Source organism: Dermochelys coriacea, chromosome 23 (genome assembly GCF_009764565.3).
Source record: "Dermochelys coriacea isolate rDerCor1 chromosome 23, rDerCor1.pri.v4, whole genome shotgun sequence".
Taxonomy (NCBI): domain Eukaryota; kingdom Metazoa; phylum Chordata; order Testudines; family Dermochelyidae; genus Dermochelys; species Dermochelys coriacea.
Window position 1 is genome coordinate 1,537,996 of NC_050090.1, and position 22,988 is coordinate 1,560,983.

Here is a 22,988-nt window from a genome sequence, read left to right on the forward strand (position 1 = left end):
CGCAAGAAATGGCAGCATGGCGTTTTACCCACCATCTCTTGCAGAAGAACTTTTCTCTGCAGTGATTGGCGGGGGAGCTCATTTCTGGCGCGGGGCTGAGACTCGAGCCCCGTTCACTGGGAGGCGCGTGCCCACAGAGTGCCTTTCTGTGCCCAGGGCTTTTCTTCAGCAACGGGGAGACGTGGCACCAGCTGCGCCGATTTGCCCTCACCACCCTGAGGAATTTTGGGATGGGGAAGAGGAGCATCGAGGAGCGGATCCAGGAGGAAACCCAGTTCCTGCTGGAGGAGTTCAGGAAGACGGAAGGTATCCTGGCTTTGGTATTTTCAAAGAACTGGGGTTGGTCCAACGTGAATTGTCTCCCACCGTCCCCCGCATTCCTCGTCCCATGACTCCAGACTCCCGAGAATTCCCACCTCCTTTTCCCTGTGTTATTACTCCAGCTGGGGAGTTGCCCAGGGAAATTTTTGACCCTAAAATATCCATTCAAAATGATGCTGCAGGGCCTCATGGGAATTGTAGTTCGGGTACCTCATGTTCCCATTCTCCTCTACAGCCTGGGCATCTGGCCAGACTATGTCTCCCACAATACATCACTTTCTCCCCTCTTGGTGGGGGGCATGTGTCAAAGCTGCGGTGCATTGTGGGAGATGTAGTGCAGTCAGAGAGCCAGGCCGAGAGATGAGAAGCATGAGGCACCTGGAACGGAAGCAGGAGGCTCCATGGCACCAATATTTCATTTTTGGAGGGGACAAAATATCAGCATCAGCCATGGGGGATCCAGGCAGCCAACCCCCAGCCCTGCGCCCCGGTCTCTCCGAAAGCAGAGAGGCCAGGAGCTTGGGGAGTGGCAGGCGATGAGAACAGATAGAGAGGCTGGCGATGAGGTTGGATTTCAGCTGGAAGGAGCATGGGAACCAAGGCTTCAGGAGGGGGGAGGCACCGCCCAAGCAGAGTAGACTCAGGGCCTGGTGCTGATGCAAGCCATGTGCGCCTCCCCGCTGCAGCAGCCCTGGGGCTGCTCTAAGTTACCGCCCCTACTGCCACGTCATGCCACTGGGCAGGGTGGGATCTCTGGAGTGCAGACCCGCTCCAACGATGCCCCTGGCATTTGAGGCTGGTGTGGAGGAGGTGCAGAGCCATCCGCCTGCCCAGGCTCTCTGTGCTGGGTGGGGGGGCTTCCAGTGGGACTGAGCCCCACGACTAAGCAGCTCTCGGCCCTTGCTGCCAGGGACGCCCTTGGACCCCACCTTCGTGGTGCGGCGCTCCGTCTCCAACGTCATCTGCTCCGTGGTCTTCGGGGCTCTGTTCAGCTACGAGGATGAGGAGTTCCGACGCTGCTCAGCCTGATCCAGGTGAACCTCCGGCGCATGGACACCGTCTGGGTGCAGGTAAGAGCCCCTGTGGGGTGGGTTAGTGAGGCCCAGCCGAGTTGGTCCTTTGTATCCCACCTGTAACCTCCCACGAGGTGGGTCGTCAGCAGGGACTGGATTGGAGCGCTCCAGCCCCAAAGCACAGGCCACTCTGCTGGTTGAACTCAAGGAGCAGCTCCCTCAGCTGGTAGCGGTAGTAGCTCATACCCACTCTGTGGACCAACTGATAGAGGGGGAAAAGGACACATTTAATCAGCGCATACATTGTTGTGGCTCCCCAGACCTGGCCGAGATCAGGGCCCCATTGCGCCGAGCGCTGCCCAGACCCTGACCGAGATCAGGACCTTGTTGGGCCGGGCGCTGCCCAGACCCCAGCCAAGATCAGGGCTCCGTCGGGCCGAGCGCTGCCCAGACCCCAGCCGAGATCAGAGCTCCATCGCATCACACAGACCCCAACCCGAGATCTAATCCTGTCCTCCAACCTGCCAGCGACTCCTGCCAGCTGGGTGTCACTGCAGATTTCCCAGCCACGCCCTGGGCTGCATTATCCTGGTCGTTAACGACTCCTCCAGCATCAAACAGGGAGTCAGGAACTGAACCCCACTCGCCTGACCACGCACCAGCCCCTGCCCCCCCCCCGCCTCGTCCTCCTGCCCTGGAGCCATGGGCAAACACCCAGATACGCAGGCCCTGGCTTGAGCCATCCCAACTCTCTCCGCTTGCTTTGGAGTTTAGGGGCCCCCAGCTAGACGCTGCTTGGTGCCCCCCACATGGCCTGGGTGTTGCTTAACCACTTCCCCCAGGCCCCACTTAATACTCTCCAGGCCTCATACTGAGCCCTCTGCTCCGGGGGTTGGGGATCTCGCCCCATGTGCGAGGAAAACACTTGGCACCCACTGTGACCCCTTTGTTACGCCCGGCAGCTTTACAATCTCTTCCCCGCTGTCATGGACCATCTGCCCGGCCCTCACAACCGACTCTTCGAGAACTTTGAAGAGCAGAAGCGCTACGTGGCCAGGGTCGTCCGGAAGCACAGAGAGACCCTGGACCCATCCGCCCCATGGGACTACACCGCCTTCCTCATCCGGATGCAGCAGGTCAGGGCTGTTAGCAGCGGTGACAGCAGGGCTGGCATTCCTAGGTTCATTGATTGCAAGGCCAGAGGGTCCTAGTGTAATCATCTAGTCTGACCTCCTGTGTAAACCAGGCCTGGTTTGGTTAAACAAGATTAGCTGAACTGGGGCAAAGCCCCCAGTTAGACACAGTGATTCTGGTTTAGCCTCCACCTTTACCTATCTAGAGCTGGTTGGGAATTCCACGAGAAAAACATTTTATCGTTGAGAAATGCCAATTTGGCAAAACCGAACCGTTCCACAAGAAAGGGTCGGTTTTAAGGAATTTCTTGATTAGAAAAAATTTTGAAGGTTCAAAATTGTCCATAGACCCTGTTTCCAAATGAAAATTTTCAGTTTTCCAGCTGAACGTGACTTTTTGTTTTAAAATGTGAGCTGCATACAAAGTATTTATTCGATTTAAAAAAAAACAAACGCTCAAACAAAACGACCCGGTTTAGTCAATTTTCAATTCATGAAAATGTTCCAAATTTTGACATTCGGGACAGAAAAAAAAATGTCCAAAATCTCAAACATTTTCACAAGACAGGAAAACTGCTGCCCAGCAAGATCTAGACCCACTCGGGTGAAGCTAACCCAAAAAGAATCTGGTTGAAACCAACATCAGAACACGATCCATCTCTGAATTTATCCCACATTATCAGAATATCCACCTTGATAGTCCATTGTCCCAGAGCTTGAAATCAGAGCACTCGATAAAGCCGCAGTTCTGCCCTGCAAGGGACTCACAACCTCTCCTCTGCAACCCTTGTCTCTAGGAGGAAAATGATCCGGACACCAAATTCCACCACGAAAATTTTGATCCTCTCGGCACTGGATTTATTTTTTGTGGGCATGGAAACGACCAGCACCATGCTGAGATAAGGGCTGTTGATTCTGCTGAAGTACCCTCACGTCACAGTTCATTAATAGGTCTGTCTAGGGGCTCCGGCTGACCATGTCACAAACAACCCTAGATCAAGCCCCCACCCAGCAACCTGGGGGAAACTAAATAGCCTCTCCTGGGAACCGTGCATAAGCAGAACTTTCCCCATCCAAGCATTGTGTCTGGGGGGTTAAAACGAAGAAAACTTTATTCCTGGGTTCCAAGGCCAGAAGGGAGCCCTATGGCCCTGGGACGTCCCAGAGAGAATCCCTCTTTCAACTGGAGCCGAGCTTTTAGAGAAAAAAACAATCTTGGTTTGAAAATGGCCAGTGAAGGAGAGCTCCCCAGGCTTTGGGACGTGGCCCTGGCTTAAAAAGTTGCACCTAATTTCCAGTCTGATTTTGTTGAGCTTCAGCTGGTGGGAGGAGAGTGGGGGAGGGTGGACAGAATAAAACTTAGGAAAGCCAGCAATTAATAAATCATCAGCACCTATTAGGTAAGATGCCCCCTATCTTCCCCCCACAGTTGTGAGATGAGAATGAGGCAAGAATATGCTCTAGAACTAGCCATATCCCTTCTCTGCTGTGCCCCACTCACAGTTTGTTATCCAAGGCTGTCAGGGTGCAAAATTCAAGGAGTCCAAACCACAGGCAGGTCCTTCTCTGGCCCCGACAGAAAGGGCTACTTTGGGGGCACAGTGAATACAGCATTGGTATCAGCTAAGCAGCTGCTCTGCACAGCTGCAGCCCAAACTGGCTCAGTGTTTCACTCACATTGGTGCCTATCCTGAAGGTACCTCAGCGGCGCAGTGAGCATTCACATTGAAAACAGGAGCATATCAGACGCGCCACAAAGCCACACACAAGACACGCTTCTCAACCCTCCTCTTTCTCCCCTTCCTGTTTTGTCCAGAGTCTATTTACCCAACCACAGCAGACTGTTATTTGGTTATGGTGACCCCTCACCCTAGCCACATTCGCTGCAGTTCTCTTGTTCTTTCGTTTCCCAGCTGGGATAAACATGTCTGATTATCTCCCGACTTAAAACTTAACTGATTTTTGACCAACTTGCCCCAAACTGTCACATGAGTGAAATGCAAATGAGGCATGGCCCATTTGTCCCCATGTTCACCAGCAGATGGCAGCAGAGAGCTCCCACTCTATGGAGCCTCTGTCCACCCGGTGTTCTCAAGCAGCTCTGGGCCACTCTGCTCCCTGTTCACCAACAGGTGTCAATAGCAAGCCCCCTATTCTCCAGGGCACCCCAAGAGAGAGGAGGAACCCAGTGCTGCCCAGACACGGTCCCCCAAAGAGCTTCCAGTCTAAATAGCTAAAGGAAGGAAGCCCAGGCCTGGAGATTTGTCACAGCTCACCCAGGAATTGAACCTACCACTCCTGACTCCAATTTGGCTCTCTTAAGCACAGAGCCAGGCCTCCCATCCTTTAAGGACTTCCTTACCCTGAAGCGAGCTGTAGCTCACGAAAGCTTATGCTCTAATAAATTTGTTAGTCTCTAAGGTGCCACAAGTACTCCTTTTCTTTTTGCGAATACAGACTAACATGGCTGCTACTCTGTACCCTGCCTCTGTGACTGTGTGTTATGCCAGGCTAGCTGGGAATTGAACCTAGCTCATCTGAGCATTCACCCATTGCCGTCACCATAAGACAAGCCTTGAATACCATTGATGGGCTGGCACTTGAGAAATACCAGCACATCAGGATAAGGGAATGGCAGGAAAAGTGACCTTCGGCCCGGCTCAGCTCTTAACTGTTTTGTTTGTACAGAGAGAATTCAGGAGGAGATCAAGCGAGTGATCGGCCAGGACCGCACCTCCTGCATGGAGGACAGGTCCAAGATGCCCTACACAGACACTGTGATCCACGAGATTCAGCGGTTCGTCGATATCGTTCCTCTGGGCATTCCCCACTCAGTGACACAGAACACCCAGTTCAGGGGATACACCATCCCTCAGGTGAACCCCGTCACGTAAACCTTTGTCCCACACCCGAGCTGGGCATCTTCTAGATAGAATGGGGCGGATCGGAGATGTTTCAGTTCTTGGGTCTTTTCAAAAAAGCCAGGGTAAAAAATTGTTTCAGGCTGGACTGAAAATGAACAATTATTGAATTTTTACAGAGAATTGAAACGTAAAAAAAGAAAAAAAAATTGTTTCCGGTTGAATGAAAGGTTTTGTCTCAATCTTGCCCGTTTTTAGAGGTTTACATATTTTTTTTGTAGTAAAAGGAAATTTTTAAATGAAAAGTGGATTCAAACTGAAAAACAACCACACATTTCCTTTCAGAAATATCCAAATGAAACAGATTTTTTCAGATTTCCCCCCGTCCCCCCAAAGTGACCAATCTGGCACAATGGCCATGAATTCCTGAAACATTTCTGCCTCGCTGTAGCTGCGTTATTCACCGAACAAAGGGTGAAAGGGTGGGGCTGCCGTTCTGTCCTCATGGGGCCCCACTCCCCAGCTCCCTGCCCCTGGTGCTGGTGGCTACGCCTGTGCAAGGGGGCTGTTGGATGGGAATGATCAGCATGGGGCACCAACGTTGCACGGGTAGAAATGACGACACAAGGCCCTAGTGTAACTTTCTGACAAAGCTGGTTTGCTGCCTTCTAGTGGCTGGTCCCCTCAAGAATAGCTGTTGCTAGTTTGAGAATGAGGCTGAAAGTCACAGGTTCAAACCCTGCTAACAACCTGTGTAGGGGGCTGTTACCGTGAAACGGGCATGGTTTAATGAGAGAGGTGTTATTTATAGCACAGCCAAGCTCTGGAACATGGGGCTAAAGAACCTTCCTTTGGTTATGGAGATTGTAGCTCACTGGGGCAGGGACCGTCTCTCGCTCTGGGTCAGTGCAGCGCCCGGCACAAGGGGGGCTGTAGGAAGGGCCCATGAGAAGGCATCAAGCCCGGCCCCAAGCAGGACCCAATACCTCTGGGGAGGCAGATGCTGGTCCATCTCTAGGGAAGGTCCATAAGCATCTGGGCTCTTGGATCTGGAGCCGTTTCCACTAAGCCAGGTCCGAACTCTCCCCTCCAGAGCACGGCCATGTTTCCCGTCTTGCATTCTGTCCTGCATGGCCCCACGCAGTTCGACGACCCGGAGACCTTCGATCCCGGGCATTTCCTGGACGAGGCGGGTGGATTTCAGAAGAACACGGCATTCATGGCCTTCTCTGCAGGTCGGCTCTGGGCTCCTGGAGAGTGTCTCCTTTAGCAGCTGCATTCGCGGGGCACCTGCCTGGGGGCAGAAGCGGAGATCCATCTCCATGCCACGTGCGCCCGAAACGAGGCTGTTTGCAAGTCCACCAGCATAGATTCTGCCCCTGGGTACAGGCTTAGGCACCCAGAACACGTAGAGCTAACGTCAACCCCCCTGGGCTGGGTGAACATCAGCAGATGAGCGAGGGCTTGGGTGCATGTGTGAGAAGCGGGGGACAATGTGGGATTTTTGAAGGACGGGGTCTCCTTGTCTCCCCAGCCCCCTCTAGACGCCAAGCCGTGGAGATGTTCCCTCAGGTTCTTCATACTGCAAAACCTGCTGTCCCGAGGGCTGAGCAAGGCTCCCAGCTCCCACAGTCCTCGGAAGCACCCAATGGTTTCATAGCGGGACTCCTTGCACTACCATCAGAGCACCTCCCCTGTTCAGTAGCTGGGCAAATTGAAGTCCCCAGGGGACTCCCTGGAGTCCTTGGCTTGTGTGTGGGAAGCCAAACCCAGGTGTGGTCAGAATGGGGCATTAAACCCAGCTGCCCAGTCTGGGGTGTCACTTACAGCAGCCTCAGGGTTGCTCTAATTCATGATCCACCCCCTATGGGCCCTACAGGGCAGGGAATAGCCACAGTGCAGTGCACCCTGGCCACACTCCCGATCTGCCCCCTATGGGCCCTGGGGGGCAGTGAACAGCCCCAGCGCAGTGCCCTCCAGCTATGCCCCAATCTGCCCCTTATGCTGGTGGCTATGCAGGGTAGGTGTAGGGCCCTTACACCAGCACCACACCGGGCAAGGAGGCCCCCGCTTGGGGGGGATTCTGAGGGAGCCATTCCTACCCAGAGGGGCCTGAGCATGACTGAGAATCGGGCCCTGGGGATGTCCATCCTCAATCTTCTTTACAGGGGGATACACAAAGCGCCCAAGCAAATAACGCCCATGGCTCTTTGCAGGGAAGCGGGCATGTCCTGGCGAGGGCCTGGCCCGCATGGAGCTCTTCCTCTTCTTCACCTCCATCCTGCAGAGCTTTGCCCTCAGCTCGCCCGCCCGCCCGCATCATGCCGGAGTACCACGGCTTCGGCAAGGTGCCACGTGGGTATCAGCTGCAGCTCATCTCCTGGTAAACACCAGCAGCCATGCCGCGGTTGCCAGGCCTGGTTCCCCGTCGGCCTGCACCTTACACAGCGCGTTACACTGGTGCAAAACACTCCCAGGGAGAGGCAGGAGCATTGTGCACATGAGAAAACCAGGAGCATGGCTGTGGAGGATCATGCGTGGGTGTGTGAGCCCTGTTCTGTGTGTATGTGTGTGTGTGTGTGTGTGTGTCCCTGCCCTGGGGGCCGAGCCCCGCATATGTGTGTGTGTGTCTGTGTGTGCGTGTGCTGCCCCCTGCTGGAAAGCCTGAGCCCTGCTCTGTGTGTGTGTGTGTGTATCCCAGCGGGGGAGGTGGCTGAGCCCTGCGTCCGTGTGTTTGTGTCTGTCTGTGTGTGTGTATGTGCAAGGCGCACTAGATACAGTCGCCATGTCTGTGGTCTGGCTGAAGCCGACTCCCCTTCGGCAAGAGAAGCAGTTGAAATACAATCCAGTTTCACTGTGGTCTGAATGTCTTTTTCGTCTTGTCCCTTGAGGGAGGAAGGAGGCCGGGGGCAGACGAAAGCTAGAACGGGCAAGAGCTGAGGAGAGGAGCAAAGACTTCTGGGATGTTGCGCCATACCCCAAGGGGGGACCTGCCCCCTGAGAATCCATCCCAGGGTTTGCAAACAACTCACTGCAGCAAGGGGCAGGACTTTGCCCCCCCAGTCCCAAAGGCCAGAACCACCTCTGGGCCAGGGCACCGCTGAGGTCCCACTAGCTGTGACTCCCCCACAATACAGACTCAGTCGGTTAGTGGGCCAGGGTGGAGCCGGCAGTGGGCTGGAACTCAGGAGAGCTGGACTCTGTTCCAGTCTTGGGCAGGTTACTGCCTCTCGTTGTGCCTCAGTTTCCCCCATACCCACAAGCACCCTTTGTGTGGCTAGGTCGTGAGCTCTACGGGTGTGTAGAACATCAAGCAAAGTGGGGATCCTGATCTCCGCCAGGGCGCCCCAGGCACTGCTGGTGGGGAAATAATAATTACGTACCCGCCGGGTAGGAAGCCAGAGGCCTGGCTCAGGTAGGGTGAAGTCCAACTCCCTGGGAGTGGGGACGGAGGAACCTGAAACCCTGCTACCTGCCCAGCACATAGCAGAAACTGGCCCCATTGACCCCAATGCAGCCATGGCCCATTGACACCAGCTGGGGGCTGGCCCCATTGACCCCAGGAATGTTTCTTGTTTCGAATGAGAGGGGTCTCTACACACTCGTCAATAGGACGCTCTGTGCACACGTCTGCATCCCATTGACACAGCCGAGAGCCAAGCGGGCGTCTCCCCCGTGCTGGGAGAGGGACCAGCCACTGCGTCCCCAGGGGGGTTACACTCCCTGGGCCTACGTCCCCTCTAAGCTGCAGCCGCACGGCAGCCTGTTAGCTCTGCACAGGCGCTCGGGGCTGCAGTGCTGAGAGATGCCTCCCCCTAGCCCTGCCACGGCGGGGAGAGGGGCCCCTCCCCAGCCCAGCCCCACCCTGCCCTGGCCAGGGGAGAGCCGCCATCCTGCGGCACCAGCCCAGCCCAGGTGCTGCTGTGGGGTGAGCTGGAGGGTTCCTCTCTCCCCGGGGCAGCCTGCACCCCAAATCCGTCATCCCCGCACCCCAGCCTTGAGCCCCTCATCCCTGGCCCCACCCAGCAGGAGCCGTCACCCCCCGCATCCCAACCCTGTGCCCCAGCCCTGAGCCCCTCATCCGCAGCCCCACCCCAGAGCCCGCACCCAGCCGGAGGCCTCACCCCCCCCACACACCAATCCTCTACCCCAGCCCTGAGCCCCTCATCCCGGCCCCACCCAGCAGGAGCCATCACCCCCCACACCCCAACCCTGAGCCCCTCATCTGCAGCCCCACCCCACAGCCTGCCCCCAGCTGGAGGCCTCCCCCCCACACTCCAACCCTCTGCCCCAGCCCTGAGCCCCTCATCTGCAGCCCCACCCCAGAGTCCGCACTTAGCCGGAGCACCCACAGGGAAAATGGTGGGTGCTGGTCACCCAGTGGCAGCCCCCTATCAGAACTTCCTCCTCCCACCATCGCCTCCTGCCCCCCTGATCAGCACCTCCCCAGGGGTGTGGGAACCAGCCTCCAGCCCCCTGGCCAAGGCATGTCGAATTGCCTGTCTCCAGTGGAACAGCTTCCACCAGAGAGAATGAAAAAGCCCCACAGCTGAACACCCCATAGCCCGGGGTCTCCGGGGCGGGGGTCCAACTTCACCTCCCAGCCCCACGCCAGGCAGAGCGGGGGGGGGGGAGCTGCCCACATCCTGGCAGAGCGCTGGAGCTGCTGGGCTCCAGGCAGCGAGGGGAGTGCCTCCTTCTCAGCCCTTTGATGTGGGTTTAGGTGGGCTTGGAGCACGCCTACCACATCCGTCCCCAAGGTAAGCAAGGCGGGGAACGCCCAGCCAGAGGACATGTGGCCACGTACTCCTAGAAACTTCGGCACTTGCTTGGGGACTGCAGGCAGCAGGCGAGCAGGGGGGTTGGAGGATCTCCGGAGTGCCTAGACGTCCGTGCCCGTGTCCTTTTCTGGAGCTACGCCCTTCCCCAGACAGGGCCCAGCTTTCTCGGTTTTAGTGCCGGCTGCGACATGCAGAGACTCACCTCCACGTGTTAGTTTGGAGGCAGCGTGCGGGAGATCGGTGTTCGGCTCAGTGTCCCACACACGGAAATAGCTGTGTGGGTTCTTCACAGGTCACTGCCCATCCCCAGCTATCTTGCATGGGTGTTTTTTTGGAAGATAATTGCTCTGCTGCCTGGATCATAAGACTTGGCCACATGGCCTGGGCTTAAACAAGCAAACAGAACAGCCTCAAGGACCTGGATCCCAGAACGGCTTTGACACGGGATGTTTAACAATCCCTTCGTGATTCCAAAGGCATTAAAAATGCCAGTGCCCCAGTGACTGGTGGCAAAATCACCCACAGACTGTCAATTTCCGAGTTGCGCCCAGCTCTGGGGAATACCTACACACCCAAACATCAGGGGAACTGGATCATCCTTCCCAGGTACCACGAGACTCAGCTCCTGGAACCCACATCTGACCCTCCAGCTGCTCCTGGCCCACCGGCTCCCCGCGCAATGGAGCTCGGGGGATTGGTCCCTCTTGTCCTGGCTGCCGGCGCTTTGTGCCTGGCTTTCCTCTGGGAGCGGAAATGGCAGCAGCAAGGCAGCAAATTTCCCCCTGGACCAACTCCTCTGCCGCTTCTGGGCAACGCGCTGCAGCTGAGCGGGGGGGACCTGTTCACATCACTGATGGCGGTAAGTCGGCGGCCTGTGAAAATCAACCCTTTGGATGTTCCCAGGGAAAAGCCAAGCGGAGCTAAGGTTGAGGGGCCTCACCTGTACCTTAGAGTAAAATATACGAGAGGGCTGTAATAATTTTCCTACAACCAAACATTGTAAACCCAATTAAGGTTACACTTAAAAGAAATTCAAACATGTTAAATAATCTTAACTCTCAAAAAGAAAAGGAGTACTTTTGGCACCTTAGAGACTAACAAATTTATTAGAGCATAAGCTTTCGTGAGCTACAGCTCACTTCATCAGATGCATTCCTTTGACACCTCTAATACACATACGATTACGTTCAGTGTTTGTGAGCTCAACAAAGATGAAGCAGATTTTTACAGGCACATTAGAAATGTTTCCCACTTATTCTGTCACAAGACAGCGTTAACTTTAACTCTGAATTTACTGGGTTTATAATGAGTTGTTATGTAATTCCCTTATATGATGTATTTTACTGTATGTTATTGAGATGTATTCTCAACCGTACCTCCATCTTAATGGACTCGTTGTCTGGGAATTTCCACATGTGTGTTTCTCAGTTAATAATTCCATACGTCGACAGTAAACAAGAAACCAAATGTGAATGTTACCATGTAATATTTCAGAAGACATCAGTGGTCAACCTTTCAATCTTGTAATGAAGTTTAAGGGTTGGATCTGCTGGTATATACTCTCTGCTCTCACCTGCGGAGCAGTGAGAAGCAGCCAGAGCTGCAATTTATTGTCAGAGAAATGCAAAGTAGCCAGAGGGAGTGCATATCAGATTTCCCCTCTGCCTCCTGGCCTTCAGTTACCCACACCTGCCCAGCCAGCTGAGAAGATCTGGTGCAACAAGTAGCTTTTTGGGGTGGGGAATACGATTAATAGACACATTTTGCTGTTTTTCATAACTGAACGGCAATTTGTCAACCGAGGCTGATGCGTCAGAGAGTCAGAAAAATGCGCACAGAATGGCCCCCTCTCTAAAGAGCCCATTGTTCTCCAGGAGTGTGCAGCCGGGAGTCTGCCCTGATTCCAAGTCTCCCAATCCTTTCTCAACCCAAGGCGTGCTCAGTTATTGTCTAACAGCCATCGATTTTTTAGCCCCTCCTGAGCGAGTGCCATTCCCTTGTTAAAAGGTTTTTCTACGTATATTCTTCTTTGGAGAATGAAGCAACAAACATAATTCCAGTTCCCACCTGAATGACCGGTGAGTAATTGGCCTCTCAGTGGTGTGATACATTCGATAAATGCACAGACAATATCATATTGTTTTGTAATCTAGGCAGGTTTTCGCACCACACCCAGCCCCATGATAAGTGGGCCAGGGGTACCTCACGGCTAAAATGAAAATGAAACAAAAAGAGAATCATGCAGGGTCGCTAGTCACCCCTCTGGAAAAATGTAGGGGCCAAATCCACAGACGTCACTTTTGCTGATTCCCAAAGGGCCTCCCTGGACTTGGAAGGGGAGAAGTTCTTACAAGGGATATTGGCAAACAGCTGATCCTTTCTCTAGGCCCATATTCCTCCCTCGTCAGTGCAGCATCTGTTCTTTCCTTCTTCCCATTGACACGCCTTCCTCTTGCAGCTGCGGGATAAGTATGGCCCGGTGTTCACGGTGCTCCTGGGCCTGCGGCGGGTGGTGGTGCTGTGCGGGCACGAGGCGGTGAAGGAAGCCCTGGTGGATCACGCGGAGGAGTTCAGTGGCAGAGGTGGCATGCCCACGCTGGACAGGATCTTCCATGGTTATGGTGAGCGGGAGGGCGAAACTGGCTTGCAACCTGTGCAGCCACCGCGTTCCTCCTTGTGGCTGGCTGCCAGCCGCTGGACCTTGCCGAAGCATCGCCCCGCCCTCTACCCAGCTCACCAACCGGGCGGGAGTAGGGCCCTCCTCTGGGTTCACCCCGCTGCTCCAAATCAGGCAGAGCAGGGATGAGAAGCTGGCTCTGGCACAGCCCCGGGGATCGCCCCACCCCCCCATTGGGTATTCGGGGGTCACGGCCACTAGCTCACTTACGTTTCTTTTTGTATGGCTGGCGGGTTTTTTGGTGACTGGTTTCCAAAGGGCTCGGAACAAAGACACATTTCAAAACTAGGCTGGCCAACTTTCTAACTGCACAAAACCGAACACCCCTGCCCTGCGCCCTGCCCCGCCCCTTCCCCAAGGTCCCGCCCCTGCCCCACTCCTTCTCCGAGGCCCTCCCCGCTTGCTTCATCCCCCCTCCCTCCATCACTCACTCTCCCCTCACCCACACTCACTTTCACCAGGCTGGGGCGGGAGGTTGGGGTGCGGGAGGAGGTTGGGTGCGGGCTCCGGGAGGGAGTTTGGGTGCCGAAGAGACTCCAGGCTGGGGCAGGAGGTTGGGGTGCAGGAGGAAGTTTGGGGTGCGGGGTCCCTGCAGCTCCTAGAGCAGGGGTTCTCAAACTTCATTGCTCCACAACCCCCTTCTGACAACACAAATTACTTCACGACCCCAGGAGGGGGACCAAGGCCCAAGGGCTTCAGCCCCAGGTCCGGGGCCTGTAACCTGAGCCCTGCCACCTGGGGCTGAAGCCCTCTGGCTTCAGCTCAGTGCTGGGTGATGGGGCTCTGGCTTTGGCTTCATCCCCAGAAAGTCTAACCCAGCCCTGGTGACCCCATTAAAACAGGGTCACGACCCACAGTTTGAGAACTGCTGCCCTAGGCGCAGGGCGGCCAGGGAGGCTCTATCTGCTGCCCCTGCGCCCACAGGCACCACCCCTGCAGCTCCCATTGGTTGCGGTTCCCAGCCAATGGGAGCAACTGAGCCGGCACTAGGGGCGGGGGCAGCGCGCGGAGCCTCCCTGGCAGCCCATGAGCCTAGGGGCCACAAGGACCTGGCAGCCGCTTCTGCGCAGAGCTAGAGCGGACAGGGAGCCTGCCTTAGCCCCCGGTCCCCTGCTGCGCTGCCGACCGGACTTTTAATGGAGCCACCAGCATCCCGTTTCAACCAGGCGTTCTGGCAACCCTACGCCACAAGCACCGAGATTTTGGGCTCATGTGGAATTCACTTCTGGATCTCTTTGACATTGGCCCGTTCTCCCTTATTGGACTGAGCGGTTGCAGGCCTGGGGGGAAGTGACAGATAATGAATTCCCGAGGTCCCTTAGGGAACTATCCAACTCCCCCTGAGAGCCACCCAGAATCAGGGGCCAACACCATCACAAGGAGCCATTGATATTGGGGGGCTTGCTTTTCGGGGGCTCAGAGGTGCGGTACCCACAACTTCAACTGTGGGCGATGGAAGCTCCCGGTACTCAGCACCTCTTTAAATTCAGACCCCAGGGGTCTCACGCTGGGCAACCAAAATCAGTGGCCATGGAGTCCCATCCAGTTATCCTCTGTTGTTTCCTAACGTGCATTTACCTGTGATTGGCTAATAAAGTGTCCCACAATTTCTGCCCAGCGCTCCTCGTTAGAACCCTTGGGCTTCACACTCGATAGCTGCTCGTCACCTTCTGATCCCTATTGTCTTCCCTGAGCCACACCACCTAGGTTAGTCTCTGGAAGGCCTCACTCGGCCCTGTCCCTAGAGTAGCTGAGCTTCTCAGAGAGCTGATCCCCGGTCCGCCCCGGGAGGTGGGCGTGTAGCTGGATTTGCACTTTACACATGAGAAACCAAAGTGCTTATGTGTGAGTCACTTCCCCTGTAAGTACTTCAGTCACTTGTCTGGAAAATGGAAATTATACCACAGACGGGGAGCCAGTGGCAAAGTCGGGACCCGAAGCCAGCCCACTTGAGTACCAGGCTGGCACCGTAAATAGAAGACCAGTCTTCCTATAGCTCCTTTAACCTTTCCCCTGTGTCGGTGTCTGCCATACCCTGATTGCTTCTCCAAACACTGCCCCCCCCGGCTCAGGAATAACTCCTTCCACACAATTAGCATGTCCCTGCCTGGACCCACCATGCCTAGACTAGCTGTGTCTCCTAACACCGGAGGTCAACATTCAGGAGCGGGAAGATACAAAGATAGAGTCAAACTGCTTGATGAGAACTTACGAGGGGAGTTAAAAGAACATGTTTGATGCCAGGAAAGCCAGTGAGATGCCCTGGGGGGTTCCTAAGCAACGTTCAACTGGTTTCACCGGATGCAGCGTTTAGCAGAACTGGGCCTGTCTTGCAACAGCAGCATTTGAGAATAATGACTTTGACGGGTCCATGAGCAATGGATTTCTCCAGGCAAGACAGCAAACCCAGTTTAACGATCCCACTGGTCCACTTCATTTTCTGTTCACAAGCATGTTCTTGCTGACACCCCTCCGTTCTCTCCCTGGCTGGTTGTCATTTGTCCCTCAGCCCCGTCTGTTTCCCTCTCTCGCCCTCAGGGGTCATCTTAGCAAACGGCGAGCGATGGAGACAGCTCCGCCAGTTCTCGGTCACCACCCTGAGGAATCTGGGGATGGGGAAAAGGTCCCTGGAAGAGAGGATTGCGGAGGAAGCTCGGTGTCTGGTGGAAGAGATCAGGAAAACCAACGGTTTGTGTCTGTCGTGTCGGGGCTGCGGGGCCTCGGTGGAGTGTCTAGGTTCTCCACACGCGGAGGAGGGGTAGGGGGTCTCTGTTGCTCTCGCTGGAGACTCCCAGTGTTGAGGTCTTCTGAAAACCTGGCCCATAATGCCAGGCCTGCTGGGCCCTGTTCCTCTCCCAGCCTCTCCCTCACTTTGTGCCTTGGGCAATGGGCATCAGCTGCCCAGCCGTTGGCTTCCTCAGCTCCAGAGCAGAGAGGGTCACACTGGGGAGCGGAAAGGGGGGCGAGTCCATGCATCGAGAGATTTCAGTTTCTACCTCCCAAGAGTTCGAAAAGGATGAAAAATCCCCCTGGTCCCAGCTTGGCGAGGAGGAGGGGGTGCTGCCCATCCCCACGCTTCAGTGTCCCTCGCGGTGAACCATTAACCCCAGGCGGTTTTGATCGGCGAGGGATATTCCCCCTCTTGCCGCTCCTGGCATCTCCCGGCAGCTGAACACAGTCTATTCTGCCGCCCCAGGTTCTCCCTTCGACCCCAGCCTCGCCGTCAGCCACACCGTGGCCAATGTGATCTCCTCCATTGCCTTCGGGGACCGCTTCGACTACCAGGACCAGATGTTCCTGAGCTTACTCGACGTCATCCAGAGCCTCTTCCTGGAGCTGACCAGCCCCTGGACGCAGGTGGGTGATGCTTACTGGGGCCACGGGGGGTCTGTGCAGCACAGGCCAGGTCCTGGAGTGGCAGCGAGTGAACACATCCTTGGAAGGAGAGCAGGGAGGGAGCTAGGAATCCAGGCTGGATTTTACAAGGTATTTAGGTGCTGAAAGGTGCACCTAAGTATGCTAGGCACCCAACCCTAAGTATGACTTGGGTGCCTGTCTGCATCTTTGTAGATCTGGCCCTTCATCCCTGACCACTCCCCACCCTCCTGCAGTTGGATGGAGAGCCATCACCTGGGGCTCGGTCCTGCAAAGATCCCAAGGCCGTATCCCTCCTACTGGCCCCGGTGCGCCACCAGACACCTTTTACAGAGGGCAGCTAACTTCATAGCTGCTGGTGTCTCCCACTGAGCTCATCCCTCGTCCCTTGTGCCTTCCCTGGGCCCAGTCTGATGCCCACTGAAGTCAGTGGGACCCTGGGTGTGGATGGCAAAGCAGCAGGTGTAGTCCAGGACACCTGATTGCTGCAGCACTTCATACCTAGGCCTTTGGGGTGCGGAGCAGCCAGTCTGTTGGATCTGGGGCACACACATGTGAGTAGCTCTATCCAGGCATGGCACAGAAATTGGGCCTAGCCCGGAAAACCTTGCTCAGCAGCTCACAAAATCAGACTGTGGGATCCCAGCTGAGGAGTCAGGACATCTTGGGAGGGGCAGAAGTGGGGTTCCTCCCAGCCCAGAACCAAAGGCGCAGACGGGGATTCCAGGGTTGGGCCCCGCTGGAGATTTTATCACCAGCCTCCGGGGCTCTGGTGTCTTTTCTAAAAGCCTCAGATCCTGGAGTCATGGGTTCTGGGTCAGACTCTTAGCCTGCCTCTTTTTTCTAACGGAAGTTTGCCCTCATGTGTGCTGAGAGGAGCCTGAAAGCACCACGCTGAGCAGCTGGCCCACGGACTGCTCTCCAAAGCCATCATTAGTCTTCTTTTAAAATCTCATGATTTTTAAGCCACTCTCGCGATTTTGGGGGCCGGACTCATGATTTTGGAACGCCTGGGGATGACCTCGCTGCTTGCGGCCGCTCCTGGGCTGCTGTGAGCCAGCCATGGGAGCAGTGAGATGGAGGTCGTCGGGCTGCCTGAGCAGCCTGTTCCCGCTTGACATCGTCAGGGCGGGCTCACGAGTGGCCGCCCCCTCCCTCTCTGTGCTGCTAAAGGAGCTTTCCACGTCTCTCCCGCCTTCCCCCCTGCAGCTCTACGAGATGTTTCCAGGCATCATGTGCTTCTTGCCCGGCCCCCACAACCGGATTCTAAAGCACGTTGAGGTGCTGCACAACTTCGTCACCGAGCGGGTGCAGAGGAACCAGAAGACCTTGGATCCTGGCTGCCCTCGGGATTACATTGACGCCTTCCTCATCAAAATGGAAGAGGTACAGAGCTGCAGGGGCCAGGGCGGTATTTTAGGGGGGTTCTCCAGTGGACTCTGGGATGTTCCTTTGCACAGGCTGGGAACCACAGAGCCAGAGAGCATTCACCGCATCTGTCTGTGACCAACAGCCTGTAGAAAGAATCCCCTGTATCTTCATCCTGGCCACACCCTGACTTTCCTTTCCCTTGATGAACACCACAAGTGACGGGTGGTCCATAATTCCCTTGTGTCGCTTTCCTGGGGCAGGAGTTTGATGCACTGGACCTGATTCTCCACTGCCCTGCACCCAGTGCAGTTATTTACCTCAGTGCAAAGTGGGCGTGAGTAGCGTCTTAGGCCCGCTCGGCTTGTTTCGGGGCAAACGACCCCACCAGGTCAGGCCCATGGTTACCAAACCACCTTTCCCATGCAAATAACCCACGTGCTCAAACAATGGCATTGAAACCCCTTCACGCTCACAAGACAGCACCTGAGAGAGTTGTGCACACCCAGGCAATGCTGTGCGCCTTCAAGCGGCCCCCATCCTCTGACCTATGGTATATTGTGAGAGAAATAGGAGTGTTTTGATCTGAGGCTTTAATGCTGCCTGTTGATTCAAAATACTGTGTTAGAAATATTGAACAATCAGACTAACATCCTCATTAGTTTTTCAGGTTAACTCACAAGTGTATTAGTCTGGCCGTGAAACCAGAGACCCTCAGCCATGAATTCTGGAGGTGCAAATATTTCTCTCCTCTGTTTGTCACCCTGCTGTTTGGATCATTAGCTATGAGTATTTTGGGTTTTTTTTATTTTCTCTTTCAAGGAAAAGCAAAATCCGCTGAGTGAATTCCACACTAAGAACCTGGTGCTGAGCATAGTCCACTTGTTTTTCGGTGGAACAGAGATGGTGAGCTCCACCTTGAGATACGGGTTCCTGCTCCTGATGAAATACCCAGAGGTACAAGGTAATTAGTAGGGCAGGTTTAAAGGTTTCCAACAGAATGGGTTTCTTCCCCTCTATTTCAACAACATTGCGTTTAGAAAAGAGAGATCAGAAGGAAGTGTGCAGAAAACAGCCGTGTCCCAGTTCGACAGTTCTGGAGCAAAACATTCCAATTATTCATCTTTATTTTTCTTAACTTTATATTATTGCAACTCGAATGAAATGAAAATGTTCAGAATTGAAACCAAAGGATTTTGACCCAAAATGATTTTTTTAAACATTATTTTTGGCAGGAAATTCCTAAATTCTTTTGTGGCTGTGATGGTTCCATTTTGGAATCAAAATGAATTTTGAAATCACCAAATTTCCCACAAAATGGATATTCCAGTTCCCACTGTTTTGTTACCAGCTGTTACTCCAGCTGTGCCAATCTGGATGGAGACTATCGGTAACTGAGCCAACCGCGTGGACCAGAGAGCGAATCCAGAGCCCTTGTCTGGCCTCTTTCTGTGTCTTTAGCCTCTGTTATGGAAGCACTGGCTTCTAAGAAACTCTTCTGTAGCTCACGAAAGCTTATGCTCAAATAATTTGTTAGTCTCTAAGGTGCCACAAGTCCTCCTTTTCTTTTTGTGAATACAGGCTAACATGGCTGTTACTCTGAAACCTTCTACTGTATGTAAGGGTGGAGCTGGGGCGGGTGCCGGGTTGGAGAATCTGGACTCCTCCCCCTCCAGCTCTAACGGATGAGGTGGACTTTGTGGTTAATTCACTAGACTGGAAGTCAGCTGCTGACCCCTTGTGTGAACTGCTGTCGATCACTAACTCCATACTGGTTAGTGCTCCACCTATTAAACAGGGGTAGTACTCCTTTGTATCTTGTCTACTGAGATTTTAAGCTCTTTCAGGCAGAGATGGTCTTACCACGGGTACGTACAACGGGACCCTTGTCTCAGCCAGAGCCTTTCAGGGCTACCGAAATACTAACAAGAACGATTCAGGCAGCAGTGGGGCAGATCCCATGACCTGCCCCTAGATCACAACGTGGCTGAGGAGTTTCGTGCCACATGCTCCCTGTGTCCGTAATATGCCTGTGGTGTCTCAACAGAAAGGGTGCATCAGGAAATCGATGGTGTTGTCGGTCGAAACCGCAGCCCCACCGCTGAGGACCGAAGCCGCATGCCCTACACCCAAGCTGTGCTACACGAGATCCAGCGATTCAGCAACATCATCCCTCTGGGGATTCCGCATGCAGTGATCCGAGACACCCAGTTCCGGGGCTACACGCTGCCCAAGGTGCTGAGTCCAGAGCTTAGTGCGAACGCCCCGTTTACGTTTTAAAATACAACACACACACGGCAGCCACCCTTCATGAGAGCCTGCCCTAGTGTTTGTGAACATTTCTGTTTCCCTCTCCTCACGTTGTGCTCTGCTTAGCTATCGCTCTGCACTCCAGAGGCAGCTGCATTTGAAATGTGGCTTTGAACAGACACCAGGACAAGATGATCGTCACCTGAGCTTGTGCAGGACCAGAGGAAATATGTGCATGCACACACATGTCAAATACAGTTACAGGGCACTCTCAGGCATTGGCAGGCCTGGATCTCCATTGGCCTCTGTTTTATTCTCTAAAAAGATCACTACAAATCTCTGGTTCCATGGGTGGGACAATTAGGCTGGGATGTTGGGATTTCCCCAACCACTAAATGGTGCTATTTCTCCATCATTCACAGCTGCAGTGTGGCTCAGAGGAGAGGGCCCAGGACTAGGCATGGGGAGACCCGGGGGTGCAATTCCTGACCGGCTGGGTGTGGCAGGCAGTGTACCGAGGCGAAGGAAAGCTCTGATTTCAAACCAAGCCCCTCACGCCTGGCTAGCCGGTTTGTACAAGCCATGCCAGTGTCCCACATGCTCTATGGGGCTGCGCTGCTGACTCTGGCTCATGGGGAGAAGGCAAAGCAGGTTTGCTTTGTGGAAGGGTGTGAGAGCCTAGCAGTTACAGCGAGGGACTAGATGTCAGGACTCCTGGGTTCTTTCCCTGCCTCTGTTGTATACGTGGGTCCCAATCCTGCAAACACTCACATGTGCCCTGGCTAAAATAGATTGAAACTGATGAGGAAGCTCTAGCTGTGATAGCTAGAGCTGGCCAAACAACCAGAACCACCTCTCTTACCAGGGGACAGATGTTTTCTGCGTGCTGGGCTCTGCCCTCCGGGACCCCAGACACTTCAGCGACCCAGAACGCTTCGACCCTGGGAATTTCTTGGATGAGAACGGCGGCTTTAAGAAGAACCATGCTTTTGTGGCTTTTTCCTCAGGTACCAACATTTCTCCCCCTTTCCCAGCCCCCCATAGATCAGGCCTCATTCCTAACAAATGAACTCCTTCAAGGCTAAGTTGTGGGAGCATGGGTGTGACTGCGGGGTGTTGAGCTCTGTGCATGGAAGGGACAGGGTGTCTTGTTCACTCTCTGGGACAGTCAGCCAGGATTCCTTTATTTGCCTTTGTTCCCCTAGGGAAGCGAGTGTGTCTGGGCGAGGGTCTGGCCCGCATGGAGCTCTTCCTGGTCTTTACCTCCGTCTTGCAGCACTTCACTTTGCAGTCACCCGTCGACCCCCAGGAAATTGACCTTGCCCCAAAAGCGAGTGGATTTTGGAACATACCTCCCGAGTACAGGGTCTGTGCCCTCCCCCGCTGAGAAGTCATCAGCAGACATGCCAGGAGCGCAGTCACTGACTGTGAAACAAACAGGGTAAACGTATGATGGCCCCAAGGTAGCAAGGCTGGACCTGTGTAAAGGAGGAAGTTTTTCTATGCTATGATATCATTTGTAGGTCTTGACACTGCACATTCCTGGACAAGTTACCGCTGGTGGTCACTCACATTTTTTCTTTTTATCTTTTGCCAAGATATCTCCGAAGTCATGCACAGTTCTGGAATGGAGAGAGCCCTGAGATGGGGAATGCTCATGGTTTTGTGGTTGACGCACAGGATGCTGGGTTCTATTCCTGGCTTAAATGGTGGGGCTTGGGAGTGTGGCTTATTAGAGGAGAGGATGGGGAAGTTGTGCTCATGAGTGTCTGTAGGATTGGGATCCAAGTATATGGTAGAGTCAGGAAAAGAACCCGAGTCCTGTTTCCTAGTCCCCTGCTCTAACCACTAGACCCCCTCCCCCCCCACACACACACTTTCCTAGAGCTAAAAGAAAAGGAGTACTTGTGGCACCTTAGAGACTAACAAATTTATTAGAGCATAAGCTTTCGTGAGCTACAGCTCACTTCATCGGATGCATCTGATGAAGTGAGCTGTAGCTCACGAAAGCTTATGCTCTAATAAATGTGTTAGTCTCTAAGGTGCCACAAGTACTCCTTTTCTTTTTGCGAATACAGACTAAAACGGCTGCTACTCTGAAACCTGTCATTTCCTAGAGCTAGAAATCCTCAGAATTGCTAGCTCTGAGAAGGGAGTGAGGGTCTAGCACAACAGTGTCCAATAGAAATTCGATGCTAGCCACACTTGTGGTTTTGAATTTTTCTTATTCACCACATTATAAAAAAGCCACATGCATTAGCCACAATTCAATAGTCTATTCACCACATATGGCTAGTGGTGAACGTATTGGACACCGCTGGTCTAGCAGTTACAGCAGAGAAGTAGATGTCAGGACTCCCGGGTTCTTTCCCTCTCTCTGCCATATACGTGGGTCCCAATCCTGCAATCACTCACGCATGTGATGGCTGAACTAGATTGAAACTGATGCGGGAGCTCTCACCATGATAGCTAGAGCTGGCCAAAACGAACAGACATGTCCTTTGAGAAAAAATGAAAGCTGTGAGTGGGGGAGGGGGAATAAAAGGGGGAGAGAGTGGGGCTCACCAAGATGGTGTGAAATGTTTTGACATGTTTTGCTGTAAAATAAAAACTTTGGACTAAATTTGTATCTTGGTCAAAAACATTTTTTGTCAAAAAAAATCTCACCGTGGGAACAGCAGATTGAAGCCGAAAGGGGTGACACCCAGAGGGGGAGGGAAACCCTGCTTCTTCAGGTTGGGAAGAACAGGGTAACCCCCTGGCTTCACTGATTAATGCTTGCAATGTGCTTTGAGAGCCGCACATGCAAGGGACTAGAGACGAACAAAATATGAGTGTCCGCTTGGATTAAGAAAAACACGAGCTGAGGCCTGGGCAGGGAGCGTGGCGGGGAAGGGACATGTGTGTTTAGGGATATTGACCTGCCTTACCTTGCTGCCCGGAGCAGAGATGCGGGATGCCCAGCAAGCGAATTCGGTGCCGTTCGCGATGGGCTTGGATGAGCAGGGAGCTTGTGCTGTGGGGCAGTGCCAGCTGATCTGGAGCCTGATGTGGCACAGGACACTCAGGACCCCAGGCTCGTTGAGTAGAGAGATGCAGGCGTTTGGGAGCTGAGGCACTTGGGGGCTAGGCCCAGTGTGGGAAGAGTGTGATGGAGCGGTTAGAGCAGGGCGCTGAGACTCAGGATACCTGAGATCTATTCTTGGTTC

At 54.1% G+C, this 22,988-nt stretch overlaps 2 protein-coding genes across 3 annotated transcripts; both read left to right on the forward strand.

Annotated features, from left to right (window-relative positions):
* The first annotated feature begins 331 nt into the window (after window positions 1-331).
* Window positions 332-9,200, forward strand: LOC119847389. Its single transcript, XM_043501479.1, has 7 exons — window positions 332-887; window positions 1,232-1,391; window positions 2,297-2,470; window positions 3,265-3,407; window positions 5,156-5,343; window positions 6,422-6,563; window positions 7,545-9,200. The coding sequence occupies exons 2-7, from the start codon at window positions 1,371-1,373 to the stop codon at window positions 8,191-8,193; spliced, it is 1,317 nt and encodes a 438-aa protein (XP_043357414.1). The 5' UTR covers window positions 332-887; window positions 1,232-1,370; the 3' UTR covers window positions 8,194-9,200.
* A 919-nt stretch (window positions 9,201-10,119) lies between these two features.
* Window positions 10,120-21,654, forward strand: LOC119847358 (cytochrome P450 2G1-like). Of its 2 annotated transcripts, none has more exons than XM_038382093.2 (9): window positions 10,120-10,968; window positions 12,568-12,730; window positions 15,325-15,474; window positions 15,983-16,143; window positions 17,371-17,547; window positions 18,352-18,493; window positions 19,577-19,764; window positions 20,645-20,786; window positions 20,985-21,654. In XM_038382093.2, exons 1-9 carry the CDS (start codon window positions 10,789-10,791, stop codon window positions 21,164-21,166), a joined length of 1,485 nt encoding a protein of 494 aa, XP_038238021.1. In that variant the 5' UTR covers window positions 10,120-10,788; the 3' UTR covers window positions 21,167-21,654. The 2 variants fall into 2 exon arrangements, with proteins under 2 accessions (XP_038238021.1, XP_043357413.1); XM_043501478.1 differs by lacking the exon at window positions 10,120-10,968 and adding an exon at window positions 11,728-12,187.
* The last annotated feature ends 1,334 nt before the right edge of the window (window positions 21,655-22,988 follow it).